This window comes from Lathamus discolor, chromosome 8 (assembly GCF_037157495.1).
Source record: "Lathamus discolor isolate bLatDis1 chromosome 8, bLatDis1.hap1, whole genome shotgun sequence".
In the NCBI taxonomy this organism is placed as follows: Eukaryota; Metazoa; Chordata; class Aves; order Psittaciformes; family Psittacidae; genus Lathamus; species Lathamus discolor.
In genome coordinates, this window is record NC_088891.1 from 22,735,993 (window position 1) to 22,754,660 (window position 18,668).

General features: G+C 47.4%; 1 protein-coding gene across 1 annotated transcript; it reads right to left on the bottom strand.

The window, feature by feature from the left end:
* Positions 1-506: 506 nt before the first annotated feature.
* Positions 507-1,066, bottom strand: LOC136019157 (olfactory receptor 10C1-like). Its single transcript, XM_065689054.1, is given in 2 exon segments — positions 507-601; positions 604-1,066. Coding segments are annotated over 2 exon segments (558 nt in total).
* Positions 1,067-18,668: the final 17,602 nt, after the last annotated feature.

Consider the following 18,668-nt stretch of genomic DNA (forward strand, 5'->3'; position numbering starts at 1 on the left):
ATAGCACCTGCGCATATCCAATTTTTCAAGCATCAGTATTCCTAAGTGCTTCAGGGCTGCTCTCAGTTAATTCCTGCCCTAGTCTGTACTGATAAGTGCAGGACCTTGCTGAACTTCATGAGGTTCACATGGGTCTGCTTCTCAAGCCTGTCAAGGTCCCTCTACAGAGACATTTGTGGAGTAATTCCTGTGCCTAAGGGTATATGCCCGCCTGGGAGCATGAGACTTTTTATTGTATCCAAGATCTTAATGTGGCAACTGTAACTTAATGGATATGCATATGTTCTATAATGGCAGTTGAAGGCTATGCACTTCAAATGCCACCATATACTGCTGTTAGATATCTCTGTTTTTTGAACTCAGGTGAACTCAGGACCTATCCTAAAGTCCTGTCACTGATAATTCCTATATCCCCCTGGCAATGTGCTGGTGCTTTTTCTGAAGTGAGATATTTGTGGATAGTTGTTTATCTCAGGAGAACTGAGCTAGAAGTTGGAGTGAAATAGTTACATTCTTATTTTAAAGAGAGCTCCTTTCACCTCCGTATTCCTAAGGCTGTAGATAATAGGGTTCAATATAGAGGTCACCACAGAGAGAGCACCTTGTCCACATCCAGGGAATAGCTGGATTTGGGATGTATATAGATGAACACAGCTGTCCCATAGAATAGTATCACTACAGTGAGATGCAAGAGGCAAGTGAAGAATACTTTTTACCTTTCTTTGGCAGAACCAATTTTTAGGATGGAGGAAATGATGAGGCCATAGGACACCAAAATGAGCAGAAAAGGCATCAGGATGACAAAGACAGCAGCAAGACTGATCTGTAGCTCATTCCAGTAAGTGTCCCCACAAAGAAGCATCAGCACTGGCTGGATCTCACAGAAGAAATGGTTAATGACATTGGACCCACAGAAGGGCAAAGAGAAGATAAATGTAGTATATCCAAGGGCCACGAGATTGCCACATATCCATGAAGAGGCAGCCAGCTGCATGCATACTTTCTTATTCATAATATCCATGTAATGCAGAGGGTTGCATACAGCTTGGTTGCGGTCGTATGACATAGCAGCTAATAGTCCGCTCTCAGTTGCCCCAAATAATAGAAATACATCTGTGCAGCACAACCTGCAAAAGCAATGGTTGTATCAGTGGAGAAAAGACTGACCAGCACTCTGAGCAGGGTGGCAGAGGTGTAGCAGATCTCTAGAAATGACAAGTTCCTGAGGAAGAAGTACATAGGGGTGTGGAGGACAGTGTCCATTTTAACTATAACAAGAATCGTTAGGTTTCCCAGCACTGTAAAGAAGTAAATACATAGAAATTGGATGAAGAAGATGACTTGCATATCTGAACGATGAGAAAACCCCAGGATTACAAACACAATTGAAGAAGTTTTATTTCCAGTGGTCCCTTCTTCAGAGGGTTTCATCTTGGAACAGTAAGGACAGTGACAACAGTGACAGTGAAAGGCTATGGTACATTTTTAAAGTCAAACCAAACTGCAACCTGTTGTTAGCAGTAGGTTACATGAAATTCAAAGAGACAATTCCACTCCTAAAGCAAAGCATCTGCTGCTCTTTAAGACAGATCGTGTGCACCCTAACAATTATCTGCCATGCAAGGAAGACAGGGTGATCTCCTGTGGATCTTGCGTGGATATGATGGATAGCCCTTGGTACGTAAATCTGTAGAGTTGTGCTTGTTAGGTGTCTGTGTTTCAGATGCTGAAATCTTACATGACTTGATAAACAATGAGGAAATATTCCACCCAAATTATCTATCAGCCTGTAAGTCTGTTTACCCACCTCCCACCTATTTGATATTAACCTTGTATGATATCTGTGTCAAGTGCATGTTAAGTTAGAATAAAAGCTGACCTCTGAAAGATTTTAGTTTTATAGTTTCATTCTACTTTCAGTCCCCTTGTATTGAAGTTTGGACATATACAATAGTTACAAACCTTAGAATGAAAGAGATGACTTATCATGGTGCACTCTCTTTTGAAAGCTTAGAAAACATTGGATGACAAGTTCAGAAGGGAACATGTAACTCTGAGGAAAAAAACCAAACCAGAAAATAACTTTGGCATTAGCTTCATCTCATAGTCACTGATTCTGAATTGTAAACTAGTATACTACATTTTTAATAGGAATATGGTGATATTTGAGCTCCAGAAGCAACAGAAACTGATAAGACTCAGTTGAACTCAGCTTCTTTAGGATAACTCAGTGACTGTGGGAGAAATTCCAGTCAATCTAAGATATTTTTTACCCACCTCTACAGTCCTTCTCTTGTTTCTGTCTTGCATCTGCTAAATCAGGAGGGAGCCGAAGTATCTGATATATCTTCAGCAGCCCTAGAGACATGGTTCTTGTTGCATTGCAGGTGTTCTCTAAGATGAAATCATAGAAAAGGCACATAGTCTGAGCTCTGCAGTGACCTCTCCTGAGACCTGTGTGATCAAGCTGAAATAGGAGATAAACTGAGACTTAGAATCCCAAAACACAACTTGTCTCTCTATCCTTTGGCTATTGAGAGCATGGATCTCCAGGTATACTAAACCCCTGAACTCCAGGACACGGGCAGTGAAATCTGTTAATTAGAAGCATTTCTGTGTCAAAGAGCTAAATCCCATGGCACTTTTAGGTTGGAAGATCCTGTGCGAGATAAGAGCAAAGAAGAATATTTGAGGAGCAAGGCCCTTCATAATGTCCTTTTGACTTACAGTTTGCCAGGGAATTGTAAATCTTTCAATGTGACCTGGAACAATCCACAATTCCATGAATGAAGAGAGGTTTAGAAATCATGTGTTTGGTTCCTGTGTGTCCAGAGAAATAATGACTCGATTATTTTATTTTTTTTTCAGTCCAACTGCTAAGGCTTAAGAGCCTCTGTTCACTCTGGGGCATCACCTGAATTCTACTGCCTAATAAGGGGATCCTGGTTCCTAGTTCCTCATTATCACCTGGTGAAGCTAAGATTACAGGTGTTTTGATATAAGAAAAGCAGCAAAGACATGGGTTCAAAGAACAAGGTCAGGGAGCAATGTGTTAGGGAAGGAGACCTTGACTGGGCCTTCAAATGCGGGCGCTCAGTGCCTTTGGAGACAGTGAATGACCAAAAGGAATTTGCCTAGGACGGTCTCCCTGTGGCTTCCGTGCACCGCAACCTGCTCACTTTGGCGAACAGCACCACCAGCTTTGGGCCCTGCAGTGTGCACAGGAAAAAGGCAAGAGATTCTTGAACACCGCCAGGGATGGGCAGCCACAGCTTCTCCGACCCACCTGTGCCAGTGTCCCACCACTCTCCCAGGGAAAGACTTCTGCCTAAGATCTAGCCTGAACTTCCCCTGCAGTGCGAAGAGGCGGGATCAGGCCTGATTGAAGCCTGTGGCACCTCCAGAGGCTGGAGCATGCAGGGAAGGTCGGACCTGATTAAAACCCCTACATTGATTTGACCACAGCGGGCCCCGTCCTATAGAAAGTGTCCTACAGAATTCTGCCCAAACTGTTCCCAAACTCACCTCAAGTTCCCCTAATGTGCCCAAATTACCCACATCCAGCTCAAAGTGCCCCAAACTGCCCTTGAATGCCACCAAATCAGCCTGAATTGCACGAAACTCAGCCAAAACCAGCTTGAATAGCCCCCAAATATCAAAACCCAGCCCAAACTCCCACCAAATTGCCTTAAAAGGATTCACAAATGTCCCAAGCCCACCCCAAGCACCCCCAAAGGAATAACTTTAATAGGCTGGAATAGGCTTTAGTAAATTGAAATGGAATTCAATAGACCCAAATAAACTTAAATGGACTCAATTAACTCTTCAGCAGTTGGACTTAAAGGAACTTCTATGTGCAAAAGGGAGGAGCAACAGCAATGCTGGTGGCATGTTTGCAAAGCTTACTGTTTCCTGAAGAGGCCCAGCAGCAGCTTTCTGTCCTGGCTCTTTGGCTGTGGGAGCAGAGGCCAAACATTCATGCTATACTCACTCTGGTGCAGGACTGCCAAGAGCAGGTGCCAGAAATGTCGGAATCAAATGGACTTTTAGGTGGGAAAGAGAGGAGTGACAGCAATCCAGCTGGCACCGTTGTGGAGCTCACTGTCTTTAGAAGAGGTCCAGCAGCAGCTTTCTGTCCTGGCTCTTCAGCTGTGGGAACAGAGTCCAAGCATTTGTGCTCTACTCACTTTGCGGCAAGACAGCCTTGAGTGGAAGCTTAAGAAGTTGTACTCAAATAGACTTCTATGTGGGAAAGTGAGGAGTGACAGCAATACAGAGTGTCGTGGGCCCACCGGGACAAAAATAATTCACCCTTATGCTGCCAAACTTAAGTCCATCTGAGCCAATGTTGTCAATCTTAAATCCATCAGACCACTTCAATCTTCGTAGCTTTATCCACTTGCTGGTTGGTGTTCCTCAGTGGCCCAGCTCTAAGATACATGAGCATTTACGTAGCACACCTTCAGCCCCAGGTTCTGCACCTGGGCAGCGACATCTTGCCACAGTGTAGCAGCCCAGATGGGTTTACCTCTGCCTTGCCAGTTGCTCTGCTTCCATTGCTGCAACCACCCCCACATGGCATTTGCCACCATCCATGAGTTAGTATAAAGTAATGGCCACCTTTCTCATTTAGCAATGTCCAGGGCCAGCTGGATGGCTTTCATCTCAGCAAAATGACTCGATTTGCCCTCTCCTGCAGCAGTTTCTGCAACTTGTCGTTGAGGACTCCGTACAGCTGCTTTCCGTCTCCAATGCTTTCCTACAATACAGCAGGACCCATCAGTAAACAAGGCATACTGTTTTTCACTTTCTGAAAATTTGTTATGTGGTGGGGACACTTCAGCACGCATCACCTCCTCCTCTGGTGACATTCCAAAATCTTTGCCCTCTGGCCAGTCCATGATGACTTCTAGAATTCCTGGATGACTGGGATTTCCTATTCGAGCTCATTGTGCAATTAGTGCAGCCCACTTACTCCATGTAGCATTGTGTTTCTCTCTTATTAGTTCTTGGAGACATTGCTATTATCTTGATCACATCTGTGGGGATCTGGTGACATCCATCTTGCCATTTTATTCCCAAAAATTGAATCTCCTTTGCAGGTCCCTTGACCTTACTCCGTTTTATGGAAAAAACCATATCCAGTATCTGAAGGGGGCCTATAGGGATGCTGGGGAGGGACCCTTCGTCAGGCACGGTAGTGACAGGACAAACGGTAATGGGTTCAAACTTAAACAGGGGAGGTTTAGACTGGATATAAGGAAGAAATTCCTTCCTGTTAGGGTGGTGAGGCACTGGAATGGGTTGCCCAAAGAGGTTGTGAACGCTCCATCCCTGGCAGTGTTCAAGGCCAGGTTGGACAAGGCCTTGGGTGGCAAGTGAGGTGTCCCTGCCTATGGCAGGGGGGTTGGAACTAGATGATCTTAAGGTCTTTTCCAACCCTAACTATTCTATGATTCTAAAAACCAGCTTTCAGCAGGGTTTGGATTATTTTCCTCCTTTCCTCAAAGACTTCTTCTGCTGTATCGCCCCACATGATAATGTCATCAATGTATTGTGGGTGTTCTGGAGCTTGCCCTTGTTCCAGTGCAGTCTGGATCCGTCCATGGCAGATGGTAAGGCTGTGTTTCCATCCCTGGGGCAGTCAGTTCCAAGTGTACTGGATGCCCCTCCAAGTAAAAGGGAACTGTGGCCTGCACTTGGCTGCCAAAGGAGTTGAGAAAAATGCATTGGCAATATCAATCGTGGCATACCACTTGGCCGCCTTTGACTCCATTTCATACTGAAGTTCTAGCACGTCCGGTAGGGCAGCACTCAATGGTGGTATGACTTCATTCAGGCCACGATAGTCTATGATTAGTCTCCACTCTCCATTAGACTTTTGCACTGGCCATATGAGGCTATTAAAGGATGAGCAGGTCCTACTGATCACTTCTTGACTCTCCAGTCTACAGATCAGCTTATGGATGTAAATCAGGGAGTCTCAGTTGGTGCAATATTGCTGCCGGTGCACTGTTGTGGTCGCGATAGGCACTTATTGTTCTTGGACCTACAGCAACCCCACAACAGAAGAATCCTCTGAGAGACCAGGCAAGGTGGACAGCTGCTCAATTTCCTCAGTCTCCAAAGCAGCAGTACCAAAAGCCCATCGGTACCCTTTTGGGTCTTTGAAGTACCCTCTCCTGAGGCAGTCTATGCCAAGGATGCATGGACTCTCTGGACCAGTCACAATGGGGCGCTTTTGCCATTTCCTCCCAGTCAGGCTGATTTTAGTCTCCAGGACAGTCAACTCTTGGGATACACTTGTCACTCCAGAAACACAGATGGGTTCCACCCTTTGTCGACTTGATGGCATCAGGGTACACTGTGCACAGGTATCTACTAGAGCCTTATACTTTTGTGGGACTGATGTGCCAGGCCATCTGATCCACACAGTCCAGTAAAACCGCCTGTCCACTGCCTTCACCTGGCTGGAGGCAGGGCCCCTCTAATAGTCATCACATTGGTCACTTACGCCTTGTTGACAGGGATTAGTCTTTATCATAGGAGGTGAAGTAAAATCAGCTATTCCACTCCATCTGGGAACCTGCTCACCAGAAACTTGAAGCCGCAGCTTTCATGGGATGATCAGCCTTGACCCTTGCTCTCCTCTTCAATTCACGCACCCGCTCCTCCAAAGCTGAGGCAAATTTTCCATCCCACTTCGTCATGTCTTCTCTGTGATCCCACAGGTAAAACCATAGGGTGGCCCGTGGCGTATTCCTTGTGTATCTTCTCTCTCAAACAGTAGGACATCTTTTGTTAATAGCTGAGACGCATGTTGGTACACGTGAGGAGCTGGATAGATCAGGTAGATCATCTCTCAATTGTCTGAGGTCCTGGGACAGCTTTTCCACAGCTGAAATGATGGAAGGGGTGAGACTGTCTTCGAACTCTTGGAGTTTATATATCATTTCATCCACTGTTAGGGGTACTATGTCATTCCAGGTTACTGTTGCCAACGAATGGGCATATGATAATGGCGCATTCCGTGTAAATTTCCGCCACATGGGTCGTGTACATTCGACTTCATGTCATATGGGTACATTCCCGTTATTCGGCTTGATGTGATAGATCATCTCTACAATGCCTGATTTCTCTCACAGATTGAATGCTTTTCTCTAGAGTAGTCCGCTTGGCCAAACGACTCATAACATCATCCTTGTATGGAAACCTTTCTTTCACAGCTGCCAAGAGCCTCCTCCAAAGGCTGAGGGACTGTTTCTCTTTTGCAGTTGTTTTGTTAATTCCCCCTTCTCTAGCAAGTGATCCCAGATGCTTGGCTTCTCCACCTTCTAGTTTCTGACCATCAGCCCCATCGTCCCAGCATCGGAGCAACCAGGTGATGATGTGCTCCCCTGATTGACAGGTAAAGTCTTTTTGCATATTCCGTAACTCAGTTGAGGTCCAGTGGTTGAGAAGTCACCTTTTCTTCTTCTTCTTCATCATGTGATGTTGACTTCTGATCAGATGCTGTCCCGGATGGAAAATTCATTGCCATTGTTTCTTCATCTTGTCCATTTTCTTGTCTTTTTTTTCTTTTCCCCTTGAGTACAGGAGCAACCAATATTGGTAAAAATTGGTCCTCTGCAGTATCTGTTGCAAGGGTTTGGGTAACTGCTGTACTTGTTGATGGGGCTTGAGTAGCTACTGTACTTGTTGCTGGGGTTTGGGTAGCTACTGTACTTGTCATTGAGGCTGGTGTACTTGGAGTTGGATTAGCTGGGCTGTCTGTTGCAGTCGAAGTTTGGATAGCTCCTGTACTTGTCACTGGGGCTGCTGTACTTGGAGTAGCTGCGCTGCCATCAGATCCAGAGAGATTTTTTTCCTTTTGAAGGTGCTGGATGGTGTTGAACAGGGCTCTGTAAGCATAGGCCAAGCCCCATCACGTTGCCATGATTTGTCCCTCTCTGGTATAACCAGAATGACAACACACCTCATTAAAGTTTTTTACTTATTTTTGTGCATTTTGCACTTGGTCAGTGGTGAAATTCCAAAGCACTGGAGGGGCCCACTGGCCTAGATACTTGCCCATGCTATCCCACACACCCTGCCACTCATAACTGTCCAGCCTCAGGGAAAATCTCCTGGTCCTCCTATATCATCATGGAATACTAGACAAAGCCCAAACACGACTCTGCTCAGCATTAGATATCATGTGGAGAAGTGGCTAACAGAGAAAGGTCATGTTCCCATCAACGAGCTGAAACAAGACATCTGTGTAGAACATGGTGCAGACATTTCACGCCAGAAAATGAGGAACTGAAGGACACCGGCAAACAGCAAAATGATATGACTAATCACAGCCAAGGACACTAAGCGATAAGTGCATGAGAAAGAGGATGGTGGGGGGGTACACGGTGCAGCTGCAAAAGTGTAGAGCTTACGCAATGCCTTATTTGTGCCAGAACCAATCAAGTGCCTATTATTTGCGTATTCACTGTCATATTAAAAAAAGGTAGAAGCCCAATAAACGAATCGTGCTTATTCATCACAATGCTCATGATGATTCCTCCCTGCTGCAACAATATCAGACAAAATGGTCATGGGTAAAACACACTCTGTTTTGATGAAAGATGTTGCTGGGCATGCTCAGCACACAGTGGGCTTTGCAAGGGTGACACACACATTGCTGTCTCTCCTCTCTTTCTACCTTAATGTGCATTTGAAACAAACATCTCCGCTGCCTGGTGCCTGCTGTGCATAGCAGAGTAAAGCACGAACGTTTGAACTCTGCTCCCACAGCCAAAGAGGCAGGAGTGAAAGTTGTTGCTGTGTGCCTTCAGCACCCAGTGAGCTTTGCAAGGGTGACACACTCATTGCTCTCTCTCCTCACTTTCCTACCTCAAAGTGCATTTGAATCCAGCATCTCTCGTTCCGGGTGCCAGCTGAGCACAGCAGAGTAAAGCACGAACGTTTGCACTGTTCTCCCAGAGCAAAAGAGGCAAGAGTGAAAGATGTTGCTGGGCATGTTTAGTAAGCTTTGAAGGGAGATACACACTGCTGTCTCTCCTTACATCCCTACCTCAAAGTGCATTTGTATTCAACATCTGCGGAGCCTGGAGCTGAGTGAGCAGAGCAGCTTAGGAAACGAACGTTTGAACTCTGCTCCCACAGCCAAAGAGCCCGGAGTGAAAGATCTCTCTCGCCATCTTCAGCACCCAGTGAGCTTTGCAAAAGTGGCACACACTTTGCTGTCACTACTCACTTTCCTACCTCAATGTGCATTTGAATCCAACCTCTCTGGTGCCTGGTGCTCTCAGAGCACAGCAGAGTAAAGCACGAACGTTTGAACTCTTCTCCCACAGGAAAAGAACCAGGGGTGAAAGATGTTGCTGGGCACGTTAAGCACACAGTGGGCTTTGCAAGGATGACACACACATTGCTGTCTCTCCTCACTTTCCTACCTTAAATTGCATTTGAATCCAACATCTCTTCTGCCTGGTGCTCTCTGAGCACAGCAGAGTAAAGCACGAAAATTTGAATTCTGCTCCCCCAGGAAAAGAGGCAGGAGGGAAAGATGTTGCTGGGCATGTTCAGCACATAGTGGGCTTTGCAAGGATGACACACTCATTGCTCTCTCTCCTCACTTTCCTACCTCAAAGTGCATTTGAATACAACATCTCTCGTGCCTGGTGCCGGCTGAGCGCAGCAAAGTAAAGCACGAACGTTTGATCTCGGTTCCCACAGGTAAAGAACCAGGAGTGAATGGTGTAGCTGGGCATGTTCAGCACGCAGATGGCTTTGCTAGGATAACTCACTCTTTGCTGTCTCTCCTCACTTTCCTACCTCAAAGTGCATTTGAATCAAACATCTCTTCTGCCTGGTGCTCTCTGAGCTCAGCAAAGTAAAGCACGAACGTTTGATCTCTGTTCCCACAGGTAAAGAACCAGGAATGAAAGGTGTAGCTGGGCATGTTCAGCACGCAGTGAGCTTTGCAAGGGTGACACACACATTGCTGTCTCTCCTCACTTTCCTACCTCAAAGTGCATTTGAATCCAACATCTGTGGAGTCTGGAGCTGGCTGAGCAGAGCAGCTTAGGAAACGAACGTTTGAACTCTGCTCCCACAGCCAAAGAGCCTGCAGTGAAAGATCTCTCTCGCCATCTTCAGCACCCAGTGAGCTTTGCAAGAGTGACACACACATTGCTCTCTCTCACTTTCCAACCTGAAAGTGCATTTGAATCCAACATCTGTTGAGTCTGGAGCTGGCTGAGCAGAGCAGAGTAGGAAAGGAACGTTTGAACTCTGCTTCCAGAGCTGAACATCCAGGAGCGAATGACGTTTCTGGGCGGCTTCAGCACACAGTAAGCTTTGCAATGGTGGCATACACATTGCTGTCTCTCCTCTCTTTCTACCTTAAAGTGCATTTGAAACAATCATCTCCGGTGCCTGGTGTCTGCTGTGCATAGCAGAGTAAAGCACGAACGTTTGAACTCTGCTCCCAGACCTAAAGAGGCAGGAGTGAAAGTCGTGGCTGGGCGCCTTCAGCACCCAGTGAGCTTTGCAAAGGTGACACTCACATTGCTCTCTCTCCTCACTTTCCTACCTCAAAGTGCTTTTGAATCAAAATTCTTTGGTGCCTGGTGCTCTCTGAGCACAGCAGAGTAAAGCACGAACGTTTGAACTCTTCTGCCACAGGTAAAGAACCAGGGGTGAAAGATGTTGTTGGGCACGTTCAGCACACAATGGGCTTTGCAAGGATGACACACACATTGCTGTCTCTCCTTACATCCCTACCTCAAAGTGCATTTGTATTCAACATCTGCGGAGCCTGGAGCTGGCTGAGCAGAGCAGCTTAGGAAACGAACGTTTGAACTCTGCTCCCACAGCCAAAGAGCACGGACTGAAAGATCTCTCTCGCCATCTTCAGCACCCAGTGAGCTTTGCAAGGGTGACACACACATTGCTGTCACTCCTCACTTTCCTAACTCAAAGTGCATTTGAATCCAACCTCTCTGGTGCCTGGTGCTCTCTGAGCACAACAGAGTAAAGCACGAACGTTTGAACTCTTCTCCCACAGGAAAAGAACCAGGGGTGAAAGATGTTGCTGGGCACGTTAAGCACACAGTGAGCTTTGCAAGGATGACACACACATTGCTGTCTCTCCTCACTTTCCTACCTTAAATTGCATTTGAATCCAACATCTCTTCTGCCTGGTGCTCTCTGAGCACAGCAGAGTAAAGCACGAAAATTTGAATTCTGCTCCCCCAGGAAAAGAGGCAGGAGGGAAAGATGTTGCTGGGCATGTTCAGCACATAGTGGGCTTTGCAAGGATGACACACTCATTGCTCTCTCTCCTCACTTTCCTACCTCAAAGTGCATTTGAATACAACATCTCTCGTGCCTGGTGCCGGCTGAGCACAGCAAAGTAAAGCACGAACGTTTGATCTCGGTTCCCACAGGTAAAGAACCAGGAGTGAATGGTGTAGCTGGGCATGTTCAGCACGCAGATGGCTTTGCTAGGATAACTCACTCTTTGCTGTCTCTCCTCACTTTCCTGCCTCAAAGTGCATTTGAATCAAACATCTCTTCTGCCTGGTGCTCTCTGAGCTCAGCAAAGTAAAGCACGAACGTTTGATCTCTGTTCCCACAGGTAAAGAACCAGGAGTGAAAGGTGTAGCTGGGCATGTTCAGCACGCAGTGAGCTTTGCAAGGGTGACACACACATTGCTGTCTCTCCTCACTTTCCTACCTCAAAGTGCATTTGAATCCAACATCTGTGGAGTCTGGAGCTGGCTGAGCAGAGCAGCTTAGGAAACGAACGTTTGAACTCTGCTCCCACAGCCAAAGAGCCTGCAGTGAAAGATCTCTCTCGCCATCTTCAGCACCCAGTGAGCTTTGCAAGAGTGACACACACATTGCTCTCTCTCACTTTCCAACCTGAAAGTGCATTTGAATCCAACATCTGTTGAGTCTGGAGCTGGCTGAGCAGAGCAGAGTAGGAAAGGAACGTTTGAACTCTGCTTCCAGAGCTGAACATCCAGGAGCGAATGACGTTTCTGGGCGGCTTCAGCACACAGTAAGCTTTGCAATGGTGGCATACACATTGCTGTCTCTCCTCTCTTTCTACCTTAAAGTGCATTTGAAACAATCATCTCCGGTGCCTGGTGTCTGCTGTGCATAGCAGAGTAAAGCACGAACGTTTGAACTCTGCTCCCAGACCTAAAGAGGCAGGAGTGAAAGTCGTGGCTGGGCGCCTTCAGCACCCAGTGAGCTTTGCAAAGGTGACACTCACATTGCTCTCTCTCCTCACTTTCCTACCTCAAAGTGCTTTTGAATCAAAATTCTTTGGTGCCTGGTGCTCTCTGAGCACAGCAGAGTAAAGCACGAACGTTTGAACTCTTCTGCCACAGGTAAAGAACCAGGGGTGAAAGATGTTGTTGGGCACGTTCAGCACACAATGGGCTTTGCAAGGATGACACACACATTGCTGTCTCTCCTTACATCCCTACCTCAAAGTGCATTTGTATTCAACATCTGCGGAGCCTGGAGCTGGCTGAGCAGAGCAGCTTAGGAAACGAACGTTTGAACTCTGCTCCCACAGCCAAAGAGCACGGACTGAAAGATCTCTCTCGCCATCTTCAGCACCCAGTGAGCTTTGCAAGGGTGACACACACATTGCTGTCACTCCTCACTTTCCTAACTCAAAGTGCATTTGAATCCAACCTCTCTGGTGCCTGGTGCTCTCTGAGCACAACAGAGTAAAGCACGAACGTTTGAACTCTTCTCCCACAGGAAAAGAACCAGGGGTGAAAGATGTTGCTGGGCACGTTAAGCACACAGTGAGCTTTGCAAGGATGACACACACATTGCTGTCTCTCCTCACTTTCCTACCTTAAATTGCATTTGAATCCAACATCTCTTCTGCCTGGTGCTCTCTGAGCACAGCAGAGTAAAGCACGAAAATTTGAATTCTGCTCCCCCAGGAAAAGAGGCAGGAGGGAAAGATGTTGCTGGGCATGTTCAGCACATAGTGGGCTTTGCAAGGATGACACACTCATTGCTCTCTCTCCTCACTTTCCTACCTCAAAGTGCATTTGAATACAACATCTCTCGTGCCTGGTGCCGGCTGAGCACAGCAAAGTAAAGCACGAACGTTTGATCTCGGTTCCCACAGGTAAAGAACCAGGAGTGAATGGTGTAGCTGGGCATGTTCAGCACGCAGATGGCTTTGCTAGGATAACTCACTCTTTGCTGTCTCTCCTCACTTTCCTGCCTCAAAGTGCATTTGAATCAAACATCTCTTCTGCCTGGTGCTCTCTGAGCTCAGCAAAGTAAAGCACGAACGTTTGATCTCTGTTCCCACAGGTAAAGAACCAGGAGTGAAAGGTGTAGCTGGGCATGTTCAGCACGCAGTGAGCTTTGCAAGGGTGACACACACATTGCTGTCTCTCCTCACTTTCCTACCTCAAAGTGCATTTGAATCCAACATCTGTGGAGTCTGGAGCTGGCTGAGCAGAGCAGCTTAGGAAACGAACGTTTGAACTCTGCTCCCACAGCCAAAGAGCCTGCAGTGAAAGATCTCTCTCGCCATCTTCAGCACCCAGTGAGCTTTGCAAGAGTGACACACACATTGCTCTCTCTCACTTTCCAACCTGAAAGTGCATTTGAATCCAACATCTGTTGAGTCTGGAGCTGGCTGAGCAGAGCAGAGTAGGAAAGGAACGTTTGAACTCTGCTTCCAGAGCTGAACATCCAGGAGCGAATGACGTTTCTGGGCGGCTTCAGCACACAGTAAGCTTTGCAATGGTGGCATACACATTGCTGTCTCTCCTCTCTTTCTACCTTAAAGTGCATTTGAAACAATCATCTCCGGTGCCTGGTGTCTGCTGTGCATAGCAGAGTAAAGCACGAACGTTTGAACTCTGCTCCCAGACCTAAAGAGGCAGGAGTGAAAGTCGTGGCTGGGCGCCTTCAGCACCCAGTGAGCTTTGCAAAGGTGACACTCACATTGCTCTCTCTCCTCACTTTCCTACCTCAAAGTGCTTTTGAATCAAAATTCTTTGGTGCCTGGTGCTCTCTGAGCACAGCAGAGTAAAGCACGAACGTTTGAACTCTTCTGCCACAGGTAAAGAACCAGGGGTGAAAGATGTTGTTGGGCACGTTCAGCACACAATGGGCTTTGCAAGGATGACACACACATTGCTGTCTCTCCTTACATCCCTACCTCAAAGTGCATTTGTATTCAACATCTGCGGAGCCTGGAGCTGGCTGAGCAGAGCAGCTTAGGAAACGAACGTTTGAACTCTGCTCCCACAGCCAAAGAGCACGGACTGAAAGATCTCTCTCGCCATCTTCAGCACCCAGTGAGCTTTGCAAGGGTGACACACACATTGCTGTCACTCCTCACTTTCCTAACTCAAAGTGCATTTGAATCCAACCTCTCTGGTGCCTGGTGCTCTCTGAGCACAACAGAGTAAAGCACGAACGTTTGAACTCTTCTCCCACAGGAAAAGAACCAGGGGTGAAAGATGTTGCTGGGCACGTTAAGCACACAGTGAGCTTTGCAAGGATGACACACACATTGCTGTCTCTCCTCACTTTCCTACCTTAAATTGCATTTGAATCCAACATCTCTTCTGCCTGGTGCTCTCTGAGCACAGCAGAGTAAAGCACGAAAATTTGAATTCTGCTCCCCCAGGAAAAGAGGCAGGAGGGAAAGATGTTGCTGGGCATGTTCAGCACATAGTGGGCTTTGCAAGGATGACACACTCATTGCTCTCTCTCCTCACTTTCCTACCTCAAAGTGCATTTGAATACAACATCTCTCGTGCCTGGTGCCGGCTGAGCACAGCAAAGTAAAGCACGAACGTTTGATCTCGGTTCCCACGGGTAAAGAACCAGGAGTGAATGGTGTAGCTGGGCATGTTCAGCACGCAGTGAGCTTTGCAAGGGTGACACACACATTGCTGTCTCTCCTTACATCCCTACCTCAAAGGGCATTTGTATTCAACATCTGCGGAGCCTGGAGCTGGCTGAGCAGAGCAGCTTAGGAAACGAACGTTTGAACTCTGCTCCCACAGCCAAAGAGCCCGGAGTGAAAGATCTCTCTCGCCATCTTCAGCACCCAGTGAGCTTTGCAAAAGTGGCACACACTTTGCTGTCACTACTCACTTTCCTACCTCAATGTGCATTTGAATCCAACCTCTCTGGTGCCTGGTGCTCTCAGAGCACGGCAGAGTAAAGCACGAACGTTCGAACTCTTCTCCCACAGGAAAAGAACCAGGGGTGAAAGATGTTGCTGGGCACGTTAAGCACACAGTGGGCTTTGCAAGGATGACACACACATTGCTGTCTCTCCTCACTTTCCTACCTTAAATTGCATTTGAATCCAACATCTCTTCTGCCTGGTGCTCTCTGAGCACAGCAGAGTAAAGCACGAAAATTTGAATTCTGCTCCCCCAGGAAAAGAGGCAGGAGGGAAAGATGTTGCTGGGCATGTTCAGCACATAGTGGGCTTTGCAAGGATGACACACTCATTGCTCTCTCTCCTCACTTTCCTACCTCAAAGTGCATTTGAATACAACATCTCTCGTGCCTGGTGCCGGCTGAGCACAGCAAAGTAAAGCACGAACGTTTGATCTCGGTTCCCACAGGTAAAGAACCAGGAGTGAATGGTGTAGCTGGGCATGTTCAGCACGCAGATGGCTTTGCTAGGATAACTCACTCTTTGCTGTCTCTCCTCACTTTCCTGCCTCAAAGTGCATTTGAATCAAACATCTCTTCTGCCTGGTGCTCTCTGAGCTCAGCAAAGTAAAGCACGAACGTTTGATCTCTGTTCCCACAGGTAAAGAACCAGGAGTGAAAGGTGTAGCTGGGCATGTTCAGCACGCAGTGAGCTTTGCAAGGGTGACACACACATTGCTGTCTCTCCTCACTTTCCTACCTCAAAGTGCATTTGAATCCAACATCTGTGGAGTCTGGAGCTGGCTCAGCAGAGCAGCTTAGGAAACGAACGTTTGAACTCTGCTCCCACAGCCAAAGAGCCTGCAGTGAAAGATCTCTCTCGCCATCTTCAGCACCCAGTGAGCTTTGCAAGAGTGACACACACATTGCTCTCTCTCACTTTCCAACCTGAAAGTGCATTTGAATCCAACATCTGTTGAGTCTGGAGCTGGCTGAGCAGAGCAGAGTAGGAAAGGAACGTTTGAACTCTGCTTCCAGAGCTGAACATCCAGGAGCGAATGACGTTTCTGGGCGGCTTCAGCACACAGTAAGCTTTGCAAAAGTGGCACACACTTTGCTGTCTCTCCTCTCTTTCTACCTTAAAGTGCATTTGAAACAATCATCTCCGGTGCCTGGTGTCTGCTGTGCATAGCAGAGTAAAGCACGAACGTTTGAACTCTGCTCCCAGACCTAAAGAGGCAGGAGTGAAAGTCGTGGCTGGGCGCCTTCAGCACCCAGTGAGCTTTGCAAAGGTGACACTCACATTGCTCTCTCTCCTCACTTTCCTACCTCAAAGTGCTTTTGAATCAAAATTCTTTGGTGCCTGGTGCTCTCTGAGCACAGCAGAGTAAAGCACGAACGTTTGAACTCTTCTGCCACAGGTAAAGAACCAGGGGTGAAAGATGTTGTTGGGCACGTTCAGCACACAATGGGCTTTGCAAGGATGACACACACATTGCTGTCTCTCCTTACATCCCTACCTCAAAGTGCATTTGTATTCAACATCTGCGGAGCCTGGAGCTGGCTGAGCAGAGCAGCTTAGGAAACGAACGTTTGAACTCTGCTCCCACAGCCAAAGAGCACGGACTGAAAGATCTCTCTCGCCATCTTCAGCACCCAGTGAGCTTTGCAAGGGTGACACACACATTGCTGTCACTCCTCACTTTCCTAACTCAAAGTGCATTTGAATCCAACCTCTCTGGTGCCTGGTGCTCTCTGAGCACAACAGAGTAAAGCACGAACGTTTGAACTCTTCTCCCACAGGAAAAGAACCAGGGGTGAAAGATGTTGCTGGGCACGTTAAGCACACAGTGAGCTTTGCAAGGATGACACACACATTGCTGTCTCTCCTCACTTTCCTACCTTAAATTGCATTTGAATCCAACATCTCTTCTGCCTGGTGCTCTCTGAGCACAGCAGAGTAAAGCACGAAAATTTGAATTCTGCTCCCCCAGGAAAAGAGGCAGGAGGGAAAGATGTTGCTGGGCATGTTCAGCACATAGTGGGCTTTGCAAGGATGACACACTCATTGCTCTCTCTCCTCACTTTCCTACCTCAAAGTGCATTTGAATACAACATCTCTCGTGCCTGGTGCCGGCTGAGCACAGCAAAGTAAAGCACGAACGTTTGATCTCGGTTCCCACAGGTAAAGAACCAGGAGTGAATGGTGTAGCTGGGCATGTTCAGCACGCAGTGAGCTTTGCAAGGGTGACACACACATTGCTGTCTCTCCTTACATCCCTACCTCAAAGTGCATTTGTATTCAACATCTGCGGAGCCTGGAGCTGGCTGAGCAGAGCAGCTTAGGAAACGAACGTTTGAGCTCTGCTCCCACAGCCAAAGAGCCCGGAGTGAAAGATCTCTCTCGCCATCTTCAGCACCCAGTGAGCTTTGCAAAAGTGGCACACACTTTGCTGTCACTACTCACTTTCCTACCTCAATGTGCATTTGAATCCAACCTCTCTGGTGCCTGGTGCTCTCAGAGCACGGCAGAGTAAAGCACGAACGTTTGAACTCTTCTCCCACAGGAAAAGAACCAGGGGTGAAAGATGTTGCTGGGCACGTTAAGCACACAGTGGGCTTTGCAAGGATGACACACACATTGCTGTCTCTCCTCACTTTCCTACCTTAAATTGCATTTGAATCCAACATCTCTTCTGCCTGGTGCTCTCTGAGTACAGCAGAGTAAAGCACGAAAATTTGAATTCTGCTCCCCCAGGAAAAGAGGCAGGAGGGAAAGATGTTGCTGGGCATGTTCAGCACATAGTGGGCTTTGCAAGGATGACACACTCATTGCTCTCTCTCCTCACTTTCCTACCTCAAAGTGCATTTGAATACAACATCTCTCGTGCCTGGTGCCGGCTGAGCACAGCAAAGTAAAGCACGAACGTTTGATCTCGGTTCCCACAGGTAAAGAACCAGGAGTGAATGGTGTAGCTGGGCATGTTCAGCACGCAGATGGCTTTGCTAGGATAACTCACTCTTTGCTGTCTCTCCTCACTTTCCTGCCTCAAAGTGCATTTGAATCAAACATCTCTTCTGCCTGGTGCTCTCTGAGCTCAGCAAAGTAAAGCACGAACGTTTGATCTCTGTTCCCACAGGTAAAGAACCAGGAGTGAAAGGTGTAGCTGGGCATGTTCAGCACGCAGTGAGCTTTGCAAGGGTGACACACACATTGCTGTCTCTCCTCACTTTCCTACCTCAAAGTGCATTTGAATCCAACATCTGTGGAGTCTGGAGCTGGCTCAGCAGAGCAGCTTAGGAAACGAACGTTTGAACTCTGCTCCCACAGCCAAAGAGCCTGCAGTGAAAGATCTCTCTCGCCATCTTCAGCACCCAGTGAGCTTTGCAAGAGTGACACACACATTGCTCTCTCTCACTTTCCAACCTGAAAGTGCATTTGAATCCAACATCTGTTGAGTCTGGAGCTGGCTGAGCAGAGCAGAGTAGGAAAGGAACGT